The 19,274-nt window shown below is 51.8% G+C and overlaps 1 protein-coding gene across 5 annotated transcripts; it reads left to right on the forward strand.

The window, feature by feature from the left end:
- Positions 1-21: 21 nt before the first annotated feature.
- ABCG4 (ATP binding cassette subfamily G member 4) lies at positions 22-13,600 on the forward strand. Of its 5 annotated transcripts, none has more exons than XM_035264828.3 (15): positions 22-331; positions 921-1,170; positions 4,954-5,071; positions 5,188-5,320; positions 5,453-5,503; positions 5,698-5,843; positions 6,925-7,048; positions 7,159-7,273; positions 7,452-7,594; positions 8,463-8,561; positions 8,784-8,952; positions 9,056-9,156; positions 11,191-11,349; positions 11,502-11,620; positions 11,844-13,600. In XM_035264828.3, exons 2-15 carry the CDS (start codon positions 933-935, stop codon positions 12,067-12,069), a joined length of 1,941 nt encoding a protein of 646 aa, XP_035120719.1. In that variant the 5' UTR covers positions 22-331; positions 921-932; the 3' UTR covers positions 12,070-13,600. The 5 variants fall into 5 exon arrangements, with proteins under 5 accessions (XP_035120719.1, XP_035120718.1, XP_078195793.1 ...); XM_035264827.3 differs by having other exon boundaries at positions 22-248; XM_078339667.1 differs by having other exon boundaries at positions 22-248; positions 921-1,117.
- The last annotated feature ends 5,674 nt before the right edge of the window (positions 13,601-19,274 follow it).

A 19,274-nucleotide genomic window follows, 5' to 3' on the forward strand; every position in this document is an offset into this window, starting at 1 on the left:
CAGTAGCTGGGAGGAAAGCGCAGTCGCCCCCCGGGCTCGGAGGACACAGCGTCCGGGGCCAGGTTCTGGGAAGCTGGTGTGCGCAGCCCAGCGGAGTCGGGGCGCGACCCCAACTGGCCCTCCCCATCCTTGCCATCTCCTCCGACCCAAGGTCCGGCCCTCCTCCGTCGCCTGCCCCGCCCCGGCCCCGCCCCGGCCCGAGCCGCCGGGACCGGGAGCCGGGACGCGGGTGCCGCAGCCCGAGGCAGGTAAGGCGAGCCTTGGCTCTCCGTCCCCGGCCCGTGGCAGCGCTGAGCATCCCGGCCCTGCACCGGCCCGGGGGCGCGTCAAGGTGACTGGGCATGCTGGAGATGGGGCGGGGGCTTGAGCCGCCGTGGGGCGCTTAGTTTTGAGTCTGGTTGGTGCGCCTGGATTTGGGGACAGCCCGGGGCACACGGGCCGGGGATCGCCGGCGGAGGGGCCGGTCTGGGGGTCGCGCGGAAGGATGGGGAGTGGGACGCAGCCGCAGGCCTGTTGTCTCCTCAGCTCTGCCTTCCCTTGGTCCGCCCTGCACTCACCCTGCTACCCTGACCTCCTAGCGGGCAGCCTCCGCCGGCTGCCCCTTCTCCCCCGCCCCCTATCCCTCCAGTCCCCAGGGGCTGCTGGCCTGCGGGGGTAAGGAGATTAAAGAAGCCGCGGGGAGGAAGGAGCCAGTGAGGGCTTCCAGGGGACGGGCTGGGACCAAGCTGGGGCTGGACTGCCTGGGACTGAGCCTAGCCGTGCAGGGAGTAGGGGGCGGGGGCAGAGTGAGGGGCTAACAGTCTCAGACCTGCCCCGAGAAGGAGGTGGGGAGTGGGGGCGGGGGAAGCATTAGAACGCCAGGGAGCTTTGAGCGGGGCTTAGTGGTCTGCCCCCAAACTGAGCAGGCCCTCTCCCTGCAGGCCGGCGGCGTGATGGCGGAGAAGGCGCTGGAGGCCGTGGGCTGTGGACTAGGGTCGGGGGCTGTGGCAATGGCCGTGACGCTGGAGGACGGAGCGGAACCCCCTGTGCTGACCACGCACCTGAAGAAGGTGGAGAACCACATCACTGAAGCCCAGCGCTTCTCCCACCTACCGAAGCGCTCAGCTGTGGACATCGAGTTCGTGGAGCTGTCCTATTCTGTGCGGGAGGGTCCCTGCTGGCGCAAAAGGGGTAGGGAACAGCCTGGTGGGGAGTCCCTGGGCCCTCTCTGAGTTGCCTCTCCAGCAGCATGAGGCCTGGGTGTCCCATGTTCGGCAAGTCCTGCACCAGTGGGCTCTTTGGAAACACTAAAATCTGGGTCCCAGCCTCTTGCCCACTGTGCACTGTTGGGGTATCAGGATCTACACTCCCCCGCACCCGTGAGCACGTGGGATACTTGATACAATTGGTTATTGAACCTTTCTCTTCTCAAGAGATCCTCTAGCCTCTGGCCCTTGAGTGGTCCTTGATGAGCTTTCCTTCTTTTGTTTATGGAGGATTCCTACCTATGAGGGCTGATATGAAAAAGTAGGGGCTGTGTCTGCAAGGTTGAGCAATCCCTTTGGACCTAATAGAAAGATGTTCTCATTCCTGCATCTTATTGCATTCTTACCACAGTGCTCAGAAGCAGGGAGGGTGGCGGTTTGGCAGGATAGATGTCATCTCCATGTTACTAATAAGGAAACTGAGGCCCGGGGAAGTTAAGTAACTTGACCAACGTCACACAGCTAGTAAGTGACAGAGCTGGGACCACAAGCCTGGTTTCCCAGCTCTCACACTTTGTTCTTTTCCCTCTTTTCCCTGTACAGCATTCCCATCACCTCCCCTTTCCTGCCCATGAAGACAGGTTCCCCTGAACCCTAACCAGCCCCTGCAGCCCCTACCCTGAGCAGCTTTATCTGCCAATAGGGAAGCTGAGGCTGTTTCCCAGAACCTGGGTGTGGGCCAGGGGTGGGGCTGGGACATTGTTCTCTGAGGTTTAACAAATAGGTTTGGGGTGCTTCAGAGCAGAGCTCAGCATGATCTGTCTCTGCACTCTCCACCCTCACTCCTATGAGTGACTAAAAGGTCACCTGGCTGAGCCAATGGAAACTGAGGCATCTGGGCTTCCTGCCCAGTGCGCCCTGTCCCTAAGCAGCCTCTCTTGGTCCTGAGACCAGCTCTGGGCAAAATGATGAGGCAGTTGTTATTATTTCCTTAGTCCTCTCATTTCCTCATAATTTTAAGAAGAAACATTTTTAAAAAAATGCATCTAGATGCGCCAGCTCTCCAGTTGCTTCCACGCGCCAGCTGCAGATTGATACCCCTCACCTGGCCCTTCCCTCCTTTTGACCTTGCCAGCCCCATTCTGCTCTACTAGCCATTTTGCCATTCCTTTCATCCCTTGTCCCTTTCTCTGCCCCCTGCCCTCCCCTTGATGACTTCTCTTTTCCATTGGATCCCTCTCCCCTTCTCTAGAGGACAGAAAGCAATTAGGGTTAGACAGAAAGGAAAGAAAGCAAGGGGATGGAGAGAGGGAGCGTTCTGCCTTTCCCAAGTAAGGATTTGTTACCAGTCTCCCCTAATGATGTATAGCATTTCTCATTTTTTCAAAACAGCTTCCTTTTAATTATTATTAATAATCTCACTTAACATTCATAATAACCCTATTAAGTCCTTGGGAGTAGATATTACTATTTTTTATAGATGAGGAGTCAGAGGCCTTAAAGATAAGTGACTTGACAAAATTGGAAAGAGAGTTACTGATGGCGGCAGAACTAGAATACCAGTGTCTCTCCAGCCCAAGGGCCTGGCTGGCCTCTTCTGTGCTGAGCAGTTGTGGGACAGAGGGAGACATGGGTTCCTAGTCACTTATAAGCTGTGTGACCTTGGGCAGGCTGCTTACCCGCTCTTGGCTTCACTTTTCTCATCTGTAAACAGGGATGATAAGAATACACAGGCTTGTGTGAAGCTCAGCTGAGACCTTATCTGTGAGAGGCAAATGTAAGGTGATTTTTGTGTTAGGCATCAGCGTTCAACCAGCTACTGTAATTAACTGAGGGGAAGGTTCGTTGTTGCCAATTTCTTCTCCTGCAAGAGATCATTTCCTGTGAGTGGCTCTGAAAGGCATATGCTGGAGTGCACCACTAAATGTCTCTGATTGATGGAGAAAGGACTGAGGCAGAGGGCTATAGCCCACGGCTTCCCTCTCCCAGGAAAGAACTTGCTGTGTGACCCTGGGTGAGTCACTAGATGTCTCTGGGCCCCAGTTGCCTCACCAGTGTTGTAAGAGAATAGCTGAAGCTTTGCAAACCATGGGTTCCATCCAGGTAGTTGCTGTGACCAGGACCTGGCAGTGGACAACAGCTGCTACCCCTTCTGATGGGAAGGGTCCAGAGGGACAGCTGGGCCCAGAACACAGTCTTGGGTGTCGTGAAAGGAGGGTTAAATATGCCATCCCTTCACTGTCTCCACTAAGGACACTTAAGGAGGTGGAGTGGGAGGTACTTGGGCTCTGTAGGGATTAGAGAGGGTGGCAGTGAACAAGGTGCTAGGTGAGGGATTGGCATCTCCTCATCTATGAGGCAGGTCTGCCAGCATCACAGGCAAGGCCCTCCTCGATGGCTTCATCCTTCCCCTCCACTTCCACATCTTACCAGGTCACTCCACATAGGCTCTGCCCTCTGTTCCTTGGATTGTGAGTGTATATATACATACTTTTATATCACAGAGCCTGAAGGTCCTCTGCTTTCTCTGCCTTTTGGAATCCTGCTCATCCTTCAAGGCTTAGCTCAAATGCCACCTCTTCCAAGAGGCCAGCCTTGATTTTCCCCTTGCCCCCTGACCTACATCAATTCTATTTTTTTTTTGCATTCTCACATCATATTTTTTGTACTTCTGTTATAACCCTAATTTTACTTTTCTTCATTTTTTGTTTGTCTGTCTGATTTAGACTATGACCTTCTTGGATACAAAAACTGTCTTCCTCAATTTTTGTCCAGTGTTTGGTACAGAGCTTGGTATATGGTAGATATCAATAAGCATTTGTCAAGTGGAATTAACAGTAAAATGTGACTTTTTAATGCATTCTATGTGCCAAGCACTGTGTCATGTGTTTGACATATATTATCTCATTGAATCTTTACAACAACCCTATGAGATAGGTACTATCATCCTCATTTTACAGATGAGGGACCTGGAGCTCAGAGAGGTTAAGCAACTTGCCTGAGGTCACACAACTGGTAAGTGTGGAGCCAGAATTTGAACCCAGATCCACCTGACCCCAAATCATGCTCTAAATGCATATGCTGCCTTCCAATGATTGAATGAAAGGTGAGACTTTACTGGGCCATGTTAGGGGCTAGAGAGACAAGCCTGGTGGGCAGAGAGAGCACAAAGAAGAAGGCTTTTTCTGAATGAGGGAGAACTCACACTCATGAAACAGACACTGAACATCTACTACAGGCCAGACAGTCTGTTGAGATTACCACGATGAGTGAGACACTGCCCCCAAGGAGCTCACTGACTAAGAGGCTGGGAGAGTGGGGCAAGTGACAGGCACATCAAGTAACAAACATGCTAGCATCGGAGAGGTGCTATGGAAACACAGGGGATAGGCAACCAACTCGAGATGTAGTAGTGGGAAAGTTTTCCTGGAGGGGGTGAGGCAGTGGCCACTATGATCACAGAAGAGGACTAGGGTCTTCTATAGCTTTGATCCCCTCTCCATGCCCATCCATGAGACTTGTGGATTTTCCCACAGTCTTCAGAGGAGGATTGTTGCCTCTGGTACTTTGATATTAGTTGTGGTCGTTTCTAGGGGGATGGAGAGGGACAGGTTACTGCCGGGGCTATGAGGGTTGTTGCTCCATCTTAACCCAGTCACACTGAGTAGGGACTACCTATCTCACTAATAGCCATGGCTGCTCCTAAGAGTTTTGGGGGTACCTCTGTTCATCGCAGCCTAACCAAAAAACCCTCCCTCTTTCACTGCAGGTTATAAGACCCTTCTCAAGTGCCTCTCAGGTAAATTCTGCCGCCGGGAGCTGATTGGCATCATGGGCCCCTCAGGGGCTGGCAAGTCCACATTCATGAACATCTTGGCAGGATACAGGTAAGGATGAGACTGGGGTTGAATGGGGGCAGGACTTAGGAAGAAGTATCCCTTGGGGAACACAGAAGGTATTCTGAAGTGGCACTGACCTCCATCCTCAACCCACATCCCTGCAGGGAGTGTGGAATGAAGGGGCAGATCCTGGTTAATGGGAGGCCGCGGGAGCTGAGGACCTTCCGCAAGATGTCCTGCTACATCATGCAAGATGACATGCTGCTGCCGCACCTCACGGTGTTGGAAGCCATGATGGTGAGGGCTGGATAGTTACCCTTCCTCCCAGCAACCCTCTCTGTCTGCTGTCCGCACCTTCCCCATTGGCGGAGAGGTCAAGGCAGAGCTCCCTCCCACACACACCTTTCTTGCCTACTCTCTGGGCCCCAGGTCTCTGCTAACCTGAAGCTGAGCGAGAAGCAGGAGGTGAAGAAGGAGCTGGTGAGTGGAGAAGGGAGGCAGTGGGATCACTGCCTTTTGTGGTGCTGCTGAGCTCGAGGTCCCGAGCTGGGAGTGGGAGAGTGGTGGCCTAGGCCAGAACAGTGAACTTAAGGGAGATGTTTTTCGGAGCTGGGGCGGTGCCTGGGGGAAGCAGAGACTTCGAAGCTGATCTGGGGTGGGTGGGGTGGGGCCAGGTGACAGAGATCCTGACGGCACTGGGCCTGATGTCCTGCTCCCACACGAGGACAGCCCTGCTCTCTGGTGGGCAGAGGAAGCGCCTGGCCATCGCCCTGGAGCTGGTCAACAACCCGCCTGTCATGTTCTTTGATGAGCCCACCAGGTAGTTCCCTCCACCCTTTTCCCCTCAGCCCTGAGCCAGGGCTGGAGGCTGGATCTAATCCATGAGCCAGAGCCTCTGTTTGCAGCCTCCTGGGGCCAAGATAAGGGCTTCTTCCTCATCTCCTTCCTTGCCAATTCTGTTGCTGTGAGCACCCCCATCCTTCGCCTGGGCAGAGATCTAGATGTCCTCCTTGATTGACACCTCCCTCTCCTGTCACCTTCAGCCATCTGTCACCAAGTCCTGTTGATTCTGCCTCCTTTTGATATCTCTCAGATTTACCCTGCCCTATCCTTAATGTTGATGTTAAGTTCAAGACATCAAGAGATTCTTATCTCCTTATCTCCAGTGTCTCCCAGCCAATCCTTTCTCCAAACTGCAGCCAGAGTGAACTTTCTAAAGACAAGTTTGCAGTGCTTGCTTCCCTGCTTAAAAACATGCAGTGTTTCCCACTTGGCCTCAAAATAAAGTCAGGTGACTTACAAGGGCCTTGTCTAAACCTACTTCTCCAGCCTCATGTCATGTACTTTATGCTCTAATAATACTGAGTTGCTTATAATTCCCTGGTCAAGCCATGTGTTTCATGCCTCTAAGCTTTGCCCATGCTGTGTCTTCTGCTGGAATGCCCTTCGCCACTGTGCCTCCCCTCTCCCCTTCACCTGCTTAGCTCTTACTCCTGGGCTCACTCAGGAACCTTCGCTGATTACCCTCCAACACCTGCAACTGCTGAGCTGAATCCGTCCCCTCTTTCACCCAGTGTTGTTACAGCACTTTCCACATTACCCAAAATCAGCCGTGTGCTTGTCTTTCTGTCCCTCCAGACCAGAGTCTATGTTTTATTTATGCATCATTGTAATCCCAGTGCCTGGCATATAACAGGCGCTCAATATATGCTTATTAAACTGAACGGTGCTCTGGGCTTCTGGGTATACCTCCAAGTGCCTGAACCATAAAGGATACAGATGTGGCCAGAGTACCCTCTTCCTGCCAACTTCATCCCCTTCACAGCAGCTGCCCCAACCCAGACACTCCCTTTTCGCCTCACCCACCTCACATGGCCCCCTGGTGGCCTCTCTCTGGACAGCGGTCTGGACAGCGCCTCTTGTTTTCAAGTGGTGTCCCTTATGAAGTCCCTGGCACAGGGGGGCCGCACCATCATCTGCACCATCCACCAGCCCAGTGCCAAGCTCTTTGAGATGTTTGACAAGGTGAGTGTCTCCAGGCATCAAGGAGGACTGGCCTGAGATGGAGGGATGGAAGGGGTCAGTAGGGGTGCCTGCCCTGCTCTTCCCTCCTTACCCTTCTCTTTCTGCTGTAGCTTTACATCCTGAGCCAAGGTCAGTGCATCTTCAAAGGCGTGGTCACAAACCTGATCCCCTATCTAAAAGGACTCGGCTTGCACTGCCCCACCTACCACAACCCAGCTGACTTCAGTGAGTGGGGGTCTGTTGGTAGGGGCTGGGAAACAGCAGTGGGCCAAACCTGGGGGCTCTGGTCTTGCACTCAGGTCTTGTAGGGGCAGATATCTCACACCCACACCCAAGGCAGGACTGACTTGCCCTTGGGAAGTGAGTATGAATCTTAAGTGGGCTCTCTACTCTGCGTCCCCAGTCATCGAGGTGGCCTCTGGAGAGTATGGAGATCTGAACCCCATGCTATTCAGGGCTGTGCAGAATGGGCTGTGCACTATGGCTGAGAAGAAGAGCAGCCCTGAGAAGAATGAGATCCCTGCCCCCTGCCCCACTTGCCCTCCAGTGAGTAGGGGTGGAGAGGGCAGAGAGGGAGTAACTGGGGAGGGGAGACTATGAGCAATGACTCTGCCAAAAATGCTGTTCCCCAGAAGCATGGCAACCATTGGGTACTAGGAAGCACCTAGGACTTGGAATTGACCTACTAGGAACAGCACCGTGTCCTTAGGCACTTACTTGACCTCCTTGAGCTCCAGTTTCCTCATTCATTTATTCATTCAGCAAATTCTTATTGAGCATCTAGTGTGCTGTCCTTGGTCCTGGCACAGTGCCCATCTGGTAAGCAAGAACAACATGGTCCCCAGCCTGGTGGCCAGTGTGGCTTACTGTTCTCCCTAACTTAGAGATGACGATACTTACCTCACAGGGTGATTGGGAGGACTAATTAGATAATCACATAAAGCTCTTAGCACTGTGGCTGGCACAGCAGGCGTCTGCCCAGTGCTAGTTCTCTTCCTTAAATGAGACACTATAACCCCTGAAAACCAGATGGGATAGTTTTTGTTGTTATTGTTGTCATTATCGTCATTATTAAATAATGTCACTGTGAAATTGGTGGCATAAAGGAATTACACCCTTAGGGTTAATGTGTTTTGATGGATTAAAGAAGTAACTAATCTATTATCAGCCACCATGGGTGTCCATTACTTTCTTTCCATCTCCTCCCTTCCAAGTTTTTGCCCCCTTTGTGTCTGAATCTTGCTCTGATTCACACCCCTAAGCCTAGCTTTCAGGTATAGAACTCAATGGTGGAAGATTCTCTGTAAACTTGGAGGACCCCTGCTCTGGGGAAGGGCTCTGAGGTTTTTCATTCACCGAGCTGGGTGTTCCGTGGGTGCACTCACCTGATCCCAATCCAATTTCTTCTTCACAGGAAGTGGATCCCATTGAAAGCCACACCTTTGCCACCAGCACCCTTACACAGTTCTGCATCCTCTTCAAGAGGACCTTCCTGTCCATCCTCAGGGACACGGTGAGGCATCAGGCTAGGGGAGAGGAGGCTGGCACAAGCCTGACCTTTTGGACTGTAGGATCCCAGCAGTTGAGATGGGAATGGGAACCCTCGCTCACAGCGCCACAATGCGCCTATGTGTCTCTGTGCCTGTGAGGGCAGCTCCAAATTCCTGTCCTGCTCTGTAGCTTGCCTATCCCTGGCCTATGACACATGCCTCTCCTGGTGATGACCCCTCCCAAGGTCCTGACTCACCTGCGATTTATGTCCCACGTGGTGATTGGCGTGCTCATCGGCCTCCTCTACCTGCATATTGGCGACGATGCCAGCAAGGTCTTCAACAACACCGGCTGCCTCTTCTTCTCCATGCTGTTCCTCATGTTTGCTGCCCTCATGCCAACTGTGCTCACCTGTGAGCTGAGCTGCCCTGGGCATGGGGCAAGGGCGTGGGTGCTGGGGCTCAGGGCAGGGGCCAGGGTGTCAGCTGGCTGTGCCTAAGCAGCCTGTGTCCTCAGTTCCCTTAGAGATGGCGGTCTTCATGAGAGAGCACCTCAACTACTGGTACAGCCTCAAAGCGTATTACCTGGCCAAGACCATGGCTGACGTGCCCTTTCAGGTGGGTCTCTTCCTCCCACCTGCCCGTTGCCTCCATCTTGTCTTGCTCCTTCCATCCTTGCTTTCTTGCCTCCCTCAAACTTGTCACTTTCCTTCCTCTGCTGTTCTACTCACTTAGCAAATAGATGGTGAGTTCCTGTCACAGCCCAGGCTCTGTACCAGGCCCTAGTGATATAGCAGTGAACTAGACTAATGTAGTCTTGACCACGTGGAATTTATGTTTTAGTGGAAACAACTGACAACAGAAAATGATGAAAATAACCCTACAGCTCGGGGCAAGGTGGCTCACGCCTGTAATACCAGCACTTTAAGGCTGGAGGCTCACTTGAGCTCAGGAATTTGAGACCAGATTGGGCAACATGGCAAAATCCTGTCTCTACTAAAAATACAAAAAGTAGTCAAGCATGGTGTCATGTGTACCTGTAGTCCCAGCTACTGGGGGCAGTGGGGGTTGGGAGGGTGTTGAGGTGGAGGATCGCTTGTCTCAGGATTGAGTCTCAGGATTAAGCCCAGGAGGCAGAGGTTGCAGTAAGCCACCAGATTGTGCCACTGCACTCCAGCCTGGATGACTTAGTAAGAGACCCTATCTCAAAAAAAAAAAAAAAGAAAAGAAAAGAACACTACAAATGACTCTGTAGCTCTTTTTTTTTTTTTTTTTGAGACAGAGTTTTGCTCTGTTGCCCAGGCTGGAGTGCAGTGGCACGATCTTGGCTCACTGCAACCTCTGCTTCCCGGTTTAAGCAATTCCCTGCCCCAGCCTCCTGAGTAGCTGAGATTACAGGCACGTGCCATCATGCCCGGCATATTTTTGTATTTTTGGTAGAGACAGGGTTTCACCAACTTGGCCAGGCTGTTCTTGAACTCCTGACCTCATGATGCACCTGCCTCAGCCTCCCAAAGTGCTGGGATTACAGGCGTGAGCCACCATGCCCAGCTGACTCTGTAGCTCTTATTAGAGGTGGTAGAGAATGGCGTGCTTTCTGGCTTTTGCTACAACTTACTACCTGCAAGATCTTGGGCAAATCACTCTCTTTGCTAAAGTGTCCCCATCTATAAAGTCTCAGGATTGTTTGTGAGAATTTTGGTTTTTCTTTGAGACAGAGTTTCACTCTGTTGCCCAAGCTGGAGTGCAATGGCACTCTCTCGGCTCACTACAACCTCCACCACCTGGGTTCAAGTAATTCTCACGTCTCAGCCTCCCAAGTAGCTGTAATTACAGGTGCCTACCACCATGCCAGGCTAATTTTTGTATTTTTAGTAGAGATGGGGTTTCACCATGTTGGCCAGGCCTGACCTGAGGTGATCGCCGCCTTCGCTTCCCAGGGTGCTGGGATTACAAGTGTGAGCCACAGCACCTGTTTGTGAGAATTTAATGAGTTAATGTATATAAAGTACTTAGAATAGTGCTTGGCACATAGGAAGTGCCCAATAAATGTTAGCTGGTTGTTGTTACTGCCAATACCACCCTGTTCCAGGCATCAGGGCCACCAGTAATCCATAGGGCACAGCTGTGCAAATTAGAAAAAGGTGCCCCTTCCTCAGGGTGGACACTGTAACGGGGTGCTTGGCTTAATGAGACGAGCACGAGCTGGACCTTGGCCTTTGGTTGGCTCTTGGTTGGGTGCCCTTGAGCAGGGAATGACTGTATTTAGTAGGCTCAGTCCCTGCCCTCTAGAGCTCATAGGGGAACAAAATGGCTCTCCTATGGAGAGTTATTTATTAACAATATGAGGAATAAGCTTGTCCACGTGGGAAGGACTTTAGGTGCTCAGGGAAGGGAAAAGTCGAGGTTCCTGAACCAGCTAGGGTGGACCCAACAGAAAATATGAGACAAGATGAATGAGGGTCATATGGCCAGAGAGGAAGGGGGCATGTGTCATTCCGGGGTGACAGCTTGAACAAGAGTGTGGCAACAGGATGGGCATGCACACCCTGGGAATAGGTATTCTAGAGGCTCAGGCTCGGGTGGAGTGGAGGTCTTGGCTGCTGCACCCCTGGCTTGAAGTCCACTGCCCAGCCCATGCCCACTCCCCAGGTGGTGTGTCCGGTGGTGTACTGCAGCATTGTGTACTGGATGACGGGCCAGCCTGCTGAGACCAGCCGCTTCCTGCTCTTCTCAGCCCTGGCCACCGCCACCGCCTTGGTGGCTCAATCTTTGGGGCTGCTGATCGGAGCTGCTTCCAACTCCCTACAGGTGGGAGGGTTGGCAGCTGGGGATTCCCAAGGTGGGATGAGGTCTCGTGGGAGGAAGCAGGGCCTGGTACAAGGGGTAGGGTGGGCCTCTGGGAAACCTGGGCTTTTCCTGGTCACCCCTATGATGGCCTGGCTTCCTCCCCTCCCCTCTAGGTGGCCACCTTTGTGGGCCCAGTTACCGCCATTCCTGTCCTCTTGTTCTCCGGCTTCTTTGTCAGCTTCAAGACCATCCCCACTTACCTGCAATGGAGCTCCTATCTCTCCTATGTCAGGTCAGTACCCCTGCCCTCCCCATCGGCCTCTGCTCCTCCCTGAAGGAGGCCATGCCCAGGGCTTCCTGGGTTGTGCCAAGTCTGCTGCCTGCCCCATTATCCTTTGGGCAGGGGCACCCTGGCTACACCCCAGATTGAAAGCATTACAGCTGGGCTCTGGCAGTTTTCTCAGGGAGCAGGGACCCTGTGTGCTGTGTCCTGTCTGATACCCCTGCCTGCCTAGGTATGGCTTTGAGGGTGTGATCCTGACCATCTATGGCATGGAGCGAGGAGACCTGACTTGTTTAGAGGAACGCTGTCCATTCCGAGAGCCACAGAGCATCCTCCGAGCGCTGGATGTGGAGGATGCCAAGCTCTACATGGACTTCCTGGTCTTGGGCATCTTCTTCCTAGCCCTGCGTCTGCTAGCATACCTTGTGCTCCGTTACCGTGTCAAGTCAGAGAGATAGAGGTGTGCCCCAGCCCCCGCAGCAGGATGCCCCCAACCCCAGCCCTTTGGGACTGTTTTAACCTTATAGACTTGGGCACTGGTTGTTGGAGGGGCTGCCCTCCCCTCCCTTGGCTCCTCCCCAGGCTGGCTGTTGGACTGTGCTGTCAGCCTGGGTCCTGGGAGTCGGGGCTCCAGCCCTCCCCACCATGCCCAGGAATCTTCCCAAGTTGCTGCGGTTTGTAGCTTCCTCCCTACTCTCTCTAGCACCTGCATGCAAAGACCACTGGGAGGCTCCTCCCTCCTTCCTGCCAGTGGTACCCTCTTTTGCTGTCTGCCTGGGAGCCCCAGGCTCTCCAGGCCCCCACTTACAACTGACCAAAGTGGCCCCTCTGGGGGGCCCCACCACACAAGTGTTTGTAAACTGGGCTGCTATAAGGTTGGAGTTCCAGGGCTGGGCCCTGGTGGGGTCCCCGGACGTCCCATTATGGACGATGCAGTGGAGCAGGGAAGGACTCTGGAAGTCTCTTCCTCCTCCTCCCCTTCTCCCTACCCCTAGACCCTGGCTGACTTGGACAATCTGCCGGGACAGAAGCTGGGTTTTCTGTCTAGGTCACCACTCGCAATCCTGGGGATTGGAGAGGCCTGGGGCTGTGGGATGCCCCATTCCCATCCCCATCACCTTTGGTGGGGGTAGGGCCTGGTGGCACCTGTGCAATAATGTCTGTGTTTCTCTCCCATCTGCTGCTGGAACTGGAGAATGTACTTTATTCTGGGGAGTGAGTGGGGAAAGACCCAACCCTCCTTTCTCGCTGCCCCTGACGCATGCACGGTCTTGCGATGCTCCCTCCCTCTCTGGAGTGGCAGGCACATACATATGGACAGGGAATCTCAGCCCTACAAACTTGCCATCCCCTATAGTGCAGAGGAAGAGTGATGGTGGCATGCTGGTGATGGCGGGTGCTGGAGGGAGGACAGTGCCAACCTCCTCCTGGGGATCCCATGTTGGAGACTCTAAGGATAAGGCTGGTACTGCCCAGGGTATCTCTAGAACCTGCAGGTGTCTACCCCCCAGTCTTCCCTCCTCCCAAGCCAGGGGTGGCACAGGGCACTAGATCCCTGGAGTTCAGGACCCAACACAAGCACAAGCAAGGGCATAAGTTGGCCTTGGCCACTGCCACCCCATGGTCCTCCTTTTGTGCTTCATGCTGACGTCTTCACTCCTCTACCCCTTCTCCAGACACTGCTGCTCATTCAAACTTCTGTCCATGTCCCTCCACTGTTCCTATCAGCAGGTGGCCCCTGGGCATCAGAACAGCCTGTCCTGGGCACCAGGTGGCAGACACACTCAGAGCATGTCTGGCTTTCCTGATGGGTCCAGGCTCATTCTGCTTCTGATTTCTCCTCCCCTAGGGCTCATTTTCCCCCTAATTCCTGTACACATTCCTGTCTACCTCCTCTCACTCTGCCACAGATTCTTTCCATCACACAGAGATGCCAGTTGTATTTGTGGGATTTCACCCATTATTAATAAAACCTATATTTATACAGTATGCAATGTGTAAATGTGTGTGGATCTGCCACCTGGTACTGTGAGCCTCAAGGGGGTCTTCAAAGCATTTGGCAGGATGTCTGTCTGTAGGGAGTCTGTGGCAGGGGATGGTAGGTCCTAGGTACATGTCAAGCTAGTGAACATGTAGCTTAAGAAATATTTGTGTCATGCTTTCCATCTCATAGAGGCTTCACATTCATTACCTCAAGGGAGTCCTATGCTGACCCTGCACCATCCTTCATGACAACTCATTTTGCAGATGAGAGAACTGAGACTTGGGTTACATAACCTACCCAAGGGCCCTCAACTAATGGAGGAGGAGCCAGGCCTGGTGACCAGGTCTTCTGCCTCCAGAATCTTCATTCTTGGCACTGATCAATGACACTTGTTCATGGCCGATCCACATGCTGTTTGGAGAGCTGTGTGTCTGTTGCATAGGTGTGTTCTTGCCCAAATGATGCTAGCCTCTGTCTTCAGGGCTCACTGAGTCCTGGATGTGCCTGCAGGGGTGGGGTGTGTTAATGGTTATGGAGGGTAGTGAGAAGCAGGAAAGACCCTAGAGCCCCATCCCAAGGATGGGAGTGGTGGGGACCTCACTGGGCTTACTCTGCCTTTCCCCTTTGTTTCTCTTCTTTTTTCTACCCGGCCACCCTTACTGGGGCTGATCTGTCAGCCAGGACTACAAATGGGTTTGGTGGCTGGGGGTTTGGAGCAGACAAGTGTCCAGAAGTTCTTGAGGGCTGGGGGCAGGAAAACCCAAGAAGCAGCACACTGCTTTTCCCTTTTGTGTCCTGGGCCTGAGGCTTGGGGACTGAAGGAAATGATTGGCATCAGCCTGCCAGCTGCCTGGCACACCCTAGTTGTGCCACATGTAGACTTAAGTGACCCAAACTAAACTAGGGTCCAATTTATGAGTGGTTGGGTGCTCACGTGGAGGTAAATGACTTTTTTTTTTTTTTAATTTTTTATTGGATTTTAGGTTTTGGGGTACATGAGCAGAGCATGCAAGACAGTTGCGTAGGAACACACATGGCAGTGTGCTTTTCTTTCCTTCCCCCTTCACCCACATTTGGCATTTCTCCCCAGGCTATCCCTCCCCACCTCCCCCTCCCACTGGCCCTCCCCTTTTCCCCCCAATAGACCCCAGTGTTTAGTACTCCCCTTTCTGTGTCCATGTGTTCTCATTTTTCATCACCCGCCTATGAGTGAGAATATGCGGTGTTTCATTTTCTGTTCTTGTGTCAGTTTGCTGAGGATGACGTTCTCCAGATTCATCCATGTCCCTACAAACGACACAAACTCATCATTTCTGATTGCTGCATAATATTCCATGGTGTATATGTGCCACATTTTTCCAATCCAGTCTATTATCAATGGGCATTTTGGTTGATTCCAGGTCTTTGCTTTTTTTTCTTATGGAGGTTTGTAATTGGAGTGGGAAGCATGAAGAAGTCTGAGTCCTAGAATTCTGGAATTCTAGTTAGATTTAGAGGGCATTCGGGATGCCACCTTCTCCCTGGAGTGATGCCAAGAGATGGCTTTTGACATATCAAAGGGCATGAAATCTCACCATTAAAGAATCTTTCTAAAGATCCTTATTTTACTCTCTTTTTCTTTTTTGTTTAAAGACAGGGTCTCACTCTGTCTCCCAGGCTATAGTGCAGTAACGTGAGGCAGGAGAAGTGCTTGAACCTGGGAGGTGTAGGTTGCAGTGAGCCAAGATCATGCCACTGCACACTCCAGCCTTGGCTACAGAGCGAGACTTCGTCTCAAAAAAAAAAAAAAAAGAAAATTATAGCATGAGGCTGGGTGTGGTTGCTAACACCTGTAATCCCAGCATTTTGGGAGGCTGAGGCAGAAGGGTCACTTGAGCCCAGGAGTTTGAGACCAGCTTGGGCAACATAACGAAATTATGATGCATTACTATTACATAATGAATAATTAACATAATTAATTCCAATCATAGCTCACTGTAGCCTCGAACTCCTGGGCTCAAGAAATCTTCCTGCCTTATCCCCCTGAAGTAGCTGGAACCATAGGTGTATGCCACCATGCCCAGACAATTAAAAATTTTTTTTAAATGTAGAGATGGGGTCTCATTGCGTTGCCCAGGCTAGTCTCCAACTCCCAGGCTGAAACATTTCTCTCAGTTTAGCCTTCCAAGATGTTAGGATTACAGGTGTTTGCACCATGCCTGCCCCTCTTTCTCTTTTTAAAACGTAAATACTAGGTCATGGCATGGTAGCTCACACCTGTAATCCAGGACTTTAGGAGCCTAGCTTGGGCAACACAATGAGACCCCAATTCTCTATAAAAACAAACAGCCGGGCGCAGTGGCTCAAGCCTGTAATCCCAGCACTTTGGGAGGCTGAGGCGGGTGGATCACGAGGTCAAGAGATCGAGACCATTCTGGTCAACGTGGTGAAACCCCGTCTCTACTAAAAATACAAAAAATTAGCTGGGCATGGTAGCGCGTGCCTATAATCCCAGCTACTCAGGAGGCTGAGGCAGGAGAATTGCCTGAACCCAGGAGGCACAGGTTGCGGTGAGCCGAGATCACGCCATTGCACTCCAGCCTGGGTAACAAGCGCGAAACTCTGTCTCAAAAAAAAACAATCAAAAAATTAGCCAGCATGGTGGCAGTGCTTGTAGTCCTAGTTACTGGGGAGGTGGAGGTAAGAGAATCATTTGAGCCTAAGAGTTTAAGATTACAGTGAGCTATGATTTTGCCACTGCACCCCAGCCTGGGTGACAGAGTGACAACCTGTCCAAAAAAAAAAAAAAAGTAAATACTTCTGAAAGGGTTAAACACTTATAGATCACACATTTACAAGTTCCTTTGGGAGCTAATGAACGCCAGTCCTTCCCTCTCTCCCTAAGTGCCAAAGTAACTGGACTTAGAGATCTTCTTTTTTTTTTTTTTTTTTTTTAAAGATGGGGCTTCACCATGATGGCCAGGCTGGTCTTAAACTCCTGACCTCAGGTGATCCACCCACCTCAGCCTCCCAAAGTCCTAGGATTACAGGCATGAGCCACTGTGCCCGGCCGAGATCTTTTTTAACACAATCACCTTCTCTGTGTCCAAGCCTGTGCAAAGTGCTGAAGACCAGAGTTGACTAAGACAGTTGTTCACATAATAATTCTTTTTTCTTTCTTTCTTTCTTTTTTTTTAAAGACGGGGTTTCACCATGTTGGTCAGGCTGGTCTTGAACTCCCGACCTCAGGTGATCCACCTGCCTTGGCATCCAAAGTGCTTGGATTACAGGTGTGAGCCACCATGCCCGGCCTCTTTTTTCTTTTTTTGAGACAGGGTCTTGCTCTGTCACCCAGGCTGGAGTACAGTGGTTCGATCATGGCTTACTGTAGCTTCATCCTCCTGGGCTCAGGGGATCCTCCTGCCTCAGCCCCAGAGAAGCTGGGACCACAGGTGTGTGCCACCATGCCTGGCTAATTTGTTTTTCTTATTTTTTGTGGAATCAGGGTTTCATTATGTTGCCCAAGCTGGTCTCAAACTCCTGGGCTGACCCTTCTGCCTCAGCCTCCTAAAATGCTGGGATTACAGGTGTGAGCAATCATGCCCAGCCTCATGCTATAATTGTTTTTCTGAGTCGAAGTCTTGCTCTGTAGCCAAGGCTGGAGTGTGCAGTGGCATGATCTCAGCTCACTGCAACCTCTGCCTCCCAGGTTCAAGCGATTCTCCGGCCTCGTCCTCCTGAGTTGCTGGGACTAAAGGCACCTGCCACTACGCCTGACTAATTTTTTTTGCATTTTTAGTAGAGACAGGGTTTCACCATGTTGGTCAGGCTGATCTCAAACTCCTGACCTCAGGTGATCCATCCACCTTGGCCTCCCAAGGTGGTGGGATTATAGGCGTGAGCCACCTTGCCCGGCCTCATGCTACAATTCTTAGAGCACCTGGTGCCCCATCCTGAGGTCAGACAATAGAGGACATGGCCACGGCATGACTCACAGTACTTCCGTCTTCAAGGGACCAATGTTATTAATAAAACCTACATGGCTGTTGTACCCATGGGGAAGGTGACAGGGGAAGGAAAACAGCTTGCTTTGAGCTGTGTCCAGGAACTGTAGCCAGGTGACTGTCTGCCTTGCATGGGTAGGTAAGTGGAATGAAGCTAGAGGAGTTTACCAGGCCCAAACTGTCACCCCTGTGACTACCTTCATAGGGTTCCTATACTTCCCCTCCCACATCCCATTCTATCCCCTTGAAGAACCTCTTTTTTAATGCAAATATGTTGTTCACCCTGCTGCTGGGATGCCCTGCTCTTCCTTTCTCTGATTTTTTTATTTTTTGAGAGGCTGGAGTGCAGTGGCGTGATCTCAGCTCACTGAGACATCTCCCTCCCAGGTTCAAGTGATTCTACTACTTCAGTCTCCCGAGTAGCTGGGATTACAAGCATGTGCCACCACACCCAGCTAAGTTTTTGTGTTTTTATTTTTATTTTTGAGACAGTTTCACTTTATTGCCCAGGCTACAGAGTGCAGTGGCAAGATCTCAGTTCACTGCAGCCTCTGCCTGCTGGGTTCAAGCAATTCTTGTGCCTCAGCCTCCTGAGTAGCTGGGACTACAGGTCCATGCCACCACTCCTGGCTGATTTTTTTTCTTTGACATGGAGTCTTGCTCTGTCTCCCAGGCAGGAGTGGTGCAGTGGTGTGATCTCGGCTCACTGCAACCTCAGCCTCCTGGGTTCAAACTATTCTCCTGCCTCAGCCTCCTGAGTAGCTGGGACCGTAGGCACACACCACCAAGCTCGGCTAATTTTTGTATTTTTAGTCGAGACAAGGTTTCACCATGTTGCCCAGGCTGGTCTCGAACTTCTAAAGCTCAGGCGATCTGCCTGCCTCAGCCTCCCAAAGTGCTAGGATTACAGGCGTGAGCCACCACACTTGGCCAGTCTTTTGTATTTTCAGTAGAGACAGGGTTTCACCATGTTGGCCAGGCTGGTCTCTAACTCCTGGCTGTTAAAATGTGCTCACTGAATGAAGAGACCCCTGCTCTCCAAACAGGCTTTGTGTGAGCAACATGGCTGTTTATTTGCCTGGGTACAGGTGGGCTGTGGCCAAAAAGGGCGTCAGCAAAGGGCAGTGGGATAGGAGTTGGTTTTATATATTGTGAGGAAAGCAGTGGAAAGTTACAAAAGTTACGTTAGGGCGTTTTTTTTGGCAAGCTGGGAGGGGGTCGTAGGGTATGGAGTCAGGAGGTTGGCCAGGCTGGGAAGGGGATATAGGGCGTGGAGTTTGGCCAAGGTTGGTTACAAAGTCCTGTGGCCTTGTCAATTGAGGCTGGAATAAGAAACAATAGAGAATGTCTTAAAGTTAAGTAGGCGCAGCAAGGGTTGATAATTTTTTTTTCCTATAAGTTCATCTGAGCAGGAGGGGGTTGATAATTTCTTCCTCTTTTCCTGACTTTCCAGCTCTTCAGGTTTTCTAATTCCAGAAGGCCCTCCAGAGGTGTACGTGTGGTTCATGGGGGTCGTCATGCTGTCCACAGAGCGGTCAGAATTTACACTGGCCTCAGGAGATCTGCCCGCCCCAGCTCTCCAAAGTTCTGAGATTACAGGCATGAGCCACTGGGCCTGGCCCTCTGATTACTTTTTTTCAGATCCAGTTCAAATGTTACCTCCTCTGCACTCCCTTTTCCAGACTCTCCTAACGCT

Source organism: Callithrix jacchus, chromosome 10, assembly GCF_049354715.1.
Source record: "Callithrix jacchus isolate 240 chromosome 10, calJac240_pri, whole genome shotgun sequence".
Lineage (NCBI taxonomy): Eukaryota > Metazoa > Chordata > Mammalia > Primates > Cebidae > Callithrix > Callithrix jacchus.

Coding starts and splice junctions, on each gene's coding strand:
- ABCG4 (XM_035264828.3), top strand. CDS start 933: ATGGCGGAGAAGGCGCTGGAGGCCGTGGGCTGTGGACTAGGGTCGGGG. Junction 5,072..5,187: donor AACATCTTGGCAGGATACAG/GTAAGGATGAGA, acceptor ACATCCCTGCAG/GGAGTGTGGAATGAAGGGGC. Junction 9,157..11,190: donor TGGCTGACGTGCCCTTTCAG/GTGGGTCTCTTC, acceptor CCCACTCCCCAG/GTGGTGTGTCCGGTGGTGTA.